This window comes from Gavialis gangeticus, unplaced genomic scaffold (assembly GCF_001723915.1).
Source record: "Gavialis gangeticus isolate Ggan-Ray unplaced genomic scaffold, GavGan_comp1, whole genome shotgun sequence".
NCBI lineage: Eukaryota > Metazoa > Chordata > Crocodylia > Gavialidae > Gavialis > Gavialis gangeticus.
Window position 1 is genome coordinate 133,499,934 of NW_017729025.1, and position 3,602 is coordinate 133,503,535.

Consider the following 3,602-nt stretch of genomic DNA (forward strand, 5'->3'; position numbering starts at 1 on the left):
GGGGGGGGGGGGCACGTGCCCTGCTCTCCTGGCTTCTCCTGCATCTAGCCCTGTGCGCCCCCCCGCCCATCACCTCCTGCCACTCCACCCTGCACCACCTCCAAGGAAGGGCAGGGGTTAGGGAGCGGGATAGGCGGTCAGGGGAGCAGTAGGGTGGGGTGCACTGCTGTAGAACCATGCAGTGGGGCAGGGTACACAGCTGCAAGGCCGCGCTCCGCACTACACGCACTCCCCTCCGCTCCTTCCCTGCCGTCTCCCGCTTCCTGCCAGCTGTGATCTGGGGGGCGCACTGCACCTCCCAACAACCAGGGGACAGAGAGCAGAAGGCGGAGGGGAGGGGAGCAGGTGCAGTGCAGCATGCCACACCACACAGCAATGGTCTGCAGCAGCACACCACACGGCCACACCCCGCAGCAGGCAGCGCGCCACAGCAGAGAGCACACCACGCCACACTGTTTCTGACTGCCTGGCCCGCTCCCTGGCCCCTGGCCTCCTTCTGTCTGTCTGTAAAACTTGGGGCCAGCCAATCGCTGCCTGCCCTGCGGGCAGCACATGCACAGTTGGCCCAAAGCATCACAGGCAGGCAGGCAGAGGCTTTTGTTATACTAGAATAAGACGAGGGACTTTTTCCCCCTCCATGCTGATTGGGAGGAAAAACCTTGTTCTATATTTGAGTAAATACAGTACATAGGAAGAGGGAAAGTAAATTCTTGCCACGGATGTGGAAATGATGTAAAGAAAACATATTTACCCAAAATGATTAATAAACAGAGATATAATCCTGCTGCCTTCAAAATTACTCAGGTACATTAGTCAGAAACAAACATAGATTTTAAGGTTATAAGCATTTTGGTCATCTAATCGGACCCTTGCTTACTAACACTATAGAGTGCCACCAGAAGTTTCTTCATCAAGCCCAGAACTTCTACTTAAGATACAGAATCCTTTTATGAAAGCACCCAGTCTTGATTTAAAAACTTCAAGTGATGAAAAATTCACTGGATCCATAGGTAAGTTATTCCAATAATTCAGGACTGTGGGCCAAATCCAGGCTTCGGAGCTGTATGATCTAACCATAGGTCTCTAGACCACATGGGACATGTGCCATGGCCCTGTACACTATATCCAATGCTGGGGGCCAGAGTGTGGTCTGCATGTGGCATCTGACTGGACTAGGCATGTACACTGGCTTTGGCATGCAGAGGCAGCCTGGGACCAGCCCCAGAGCCAGTGTGCAGGGCCAGTCTGGCAGGGCACACATGCAGCCCCAGGCCTCCTGTGCCAAGTACAGTGCCGGATCTGGCCCACATGCCATGTGAAGAGTAAACCCTACAGCAGCAGGCAGGCTGGACCTGGTGCCATGCTTGCTGCACATAGTACAAGGGGTTGGTCTCAATCCAGCCCAAGAACCCTGATCTGGCTCTCAGAGCCAGATGAGTTTGACACTCCTGCAATAATTAATTACCCTCACAGTTGAAAATACATGTCTTGCCTCCTGTCTGAATTTGTCTGGCTCTAGGTGCCAACCACTGTATTTTGCTATGCCTTTTTTTGATAGATGAAAGAGTACTTAGTTCAAGAAGCTTAGCTGAAGAAATTTAAGGAAGTCCTATTTCTCTGATAATAAAGCCAATGCATACAAAGAGGCAAGCAGGTTAAGTGCAGGTAGAGGGATCACAGAATATGTATGTCACTCATACACTTTTATAGCACTTTTTACTAATTAGTCTACTGAGCAAGCATTCCAGATGGGGAAAATTAAGGGTGAAGTTACACATTATACTTAGAGCATACTAAGGGTGCTTAAAATGTGAATATCTGAACATCAAAGCTTGTTAACTTGTTCCAAGTGCCCTCTGACCATCTGACAGTTATGCCACTCCAGGCAAGGGTTAAGTCTGGGCCATGCTACCTAACTTGTATAAGAATAACTTCAGTCTGCTTCACAGAGATAAAACAAGCAATTTTCAATGCTCCAGCATCCCAGAATGTATCGCTCCTGACTCCATTCATTAGCAGGGCTGGAGCCCAACCGTCCTGATTCCTGGCCAGCAACCCCAGCTCCCCAGCCTTCTAGCAGAAAGTCAGAGCTGTGCAGGCAAGAAACACTATTAACCCTTAATGTTCGACTGCTCACAGCAAGGTCTAACTTTAAAACTGCTTAACACGCCACAGATTTCGGACAGACTACATCTAACTCCAGCCTGTTGTGATACATGTCAAAAACATGAGTAACCACAATTTCCAGAGCAGTCTTAAGATTTGTTATCACAAGTGAGGCAAAAGCCATTTTAAAGCAAGTGTTCATACTCTGAACTGTTCATACACATGACAAAGCAGACAGCAGGGTAGAATTACACCTCATAGACCAACTAAATCAGAGAGGCTACAAGCTTCTGTAAGCAGAAGCTCACTCCATCAGCTACAGAAAGCAAACTGGTGCCCATTTCCACAGATGTAGTGGCTGCTGGCATGGAAGACAGTACGTTTAAATAGGTGGGAGTTTTCCCCACAGCCAAACTGGTACACACTTGGGGGGAGGTGGTTTGCTTTCTCTGTAGCAGGGGGCTGTGGTCCTATACCCAGAATCTCCTGAGCCTATACTGACAACATTTCATAGAAGCAGAACGCTGGCTGCCGTGGTTCCCCTCCTTTACCTGGGCCAGGTTAGGGTGTTAGGTCTGTGTTGGGTCAGGGTTGATAGTCATCTTACTTAGTGATCAGCTTACAGATCAGCAATGTTTTTAGGCAGGGCACGAAAAACACACACAACCTCAACTTGCAAGGTGCTGGTGTGCCAGGGGCAGACAGCAAGGGGCCTGATCCTTCTTGTGGCAGTCCAGGCCCAGCCCCTTCCCCTCTGTCCTCGAGGCACGTGGGCCAAGCAACATGCTTTCGTGTGCCAGAGGTTGCCTACCCCTGTCATACATTGTATGGGACAGTTTGGCACAGAGACAATCCTGCCTCAGGCAGGGGATGGACGAGGGGTCCTGGGCAGGTGCCTTCCAGCCCCATTCCTGGTCCTGTAAGAAGCACCCTGCAGCCTTAAGCCAAAAGGCTTCAGCAGCTTAAAAACTAGTGGAGCCCTTGGGAGCCGGAGCTGCCTGGGCCAGCTACACACCCCTGGCAGGCTCTTAGCCCTGCTGTAGCCAGGCCCCACCCGGGCTGTCCACCGGCCCGACCCCTGCTCTGCCCGACCCTTCCCCAGGCTTTTCCTGCCCCCGGGCATAGCCGGGAGCGGGCACTGCCCAAGGGGCAAGCCCGCCAACCCTCCCCTCCCCCCCTTTGAAGCCGCTGTTCCCTCAGGCGCCCCGGGGTGAAGGGGGGGGGGGGGGGGAAGTGCCACTGACCTCGTCCGTGTCCCGGAGGGGGATCTCAATAGAGCCCCGCGACATGATGCCGGTGCCCCGGGGCAGCGCCCGATCCCACGACGAGCAGCCGCCTCAGCTCCTCTCCGTGGCCCCCGCGTGCACTTCCCGTCACAAACTCCCTCCCTCTCCCGGAAGTGCGTATCCACCCCGCCCCGCCCCCTCCGCGCCTCGCGGGGCCCCTCCCCTCAGCAGCGCGCGCGGGCGCGGGGCAACGGCGGAGCCGCGCGCTGG

The 3,602-nt window shown here is 53.6% G+C and overlaps 1 protein-coding gene across 1 annotated transcript in view; it reads right to left on the reverse strand.

The window, feature by feature from the left end:
- The window catches only part of CTR9 (CTR9 homolog, Paf1/RNA polymerase II complex component), a 41,399-nt gene extending 37,911 nt beyond the window's left edge, over positions 1 to 3,488 (reverse strand). The window contains exon 1 of the mRNA XM_019519581.1: positions 3,351 to 3,488. Coding sequence (XP_019375126.1) covers positions 3,351 to 3,395 — 45 coding nt within the window. The 5' untranslated portion in view covers positions 3,396 to 3,488. The remainder of the gene's footprint in view (positions 1 to 3,350) is intronic.
- Positions 3,489 to 3,602: the final 114 nt, after the last annotated feature.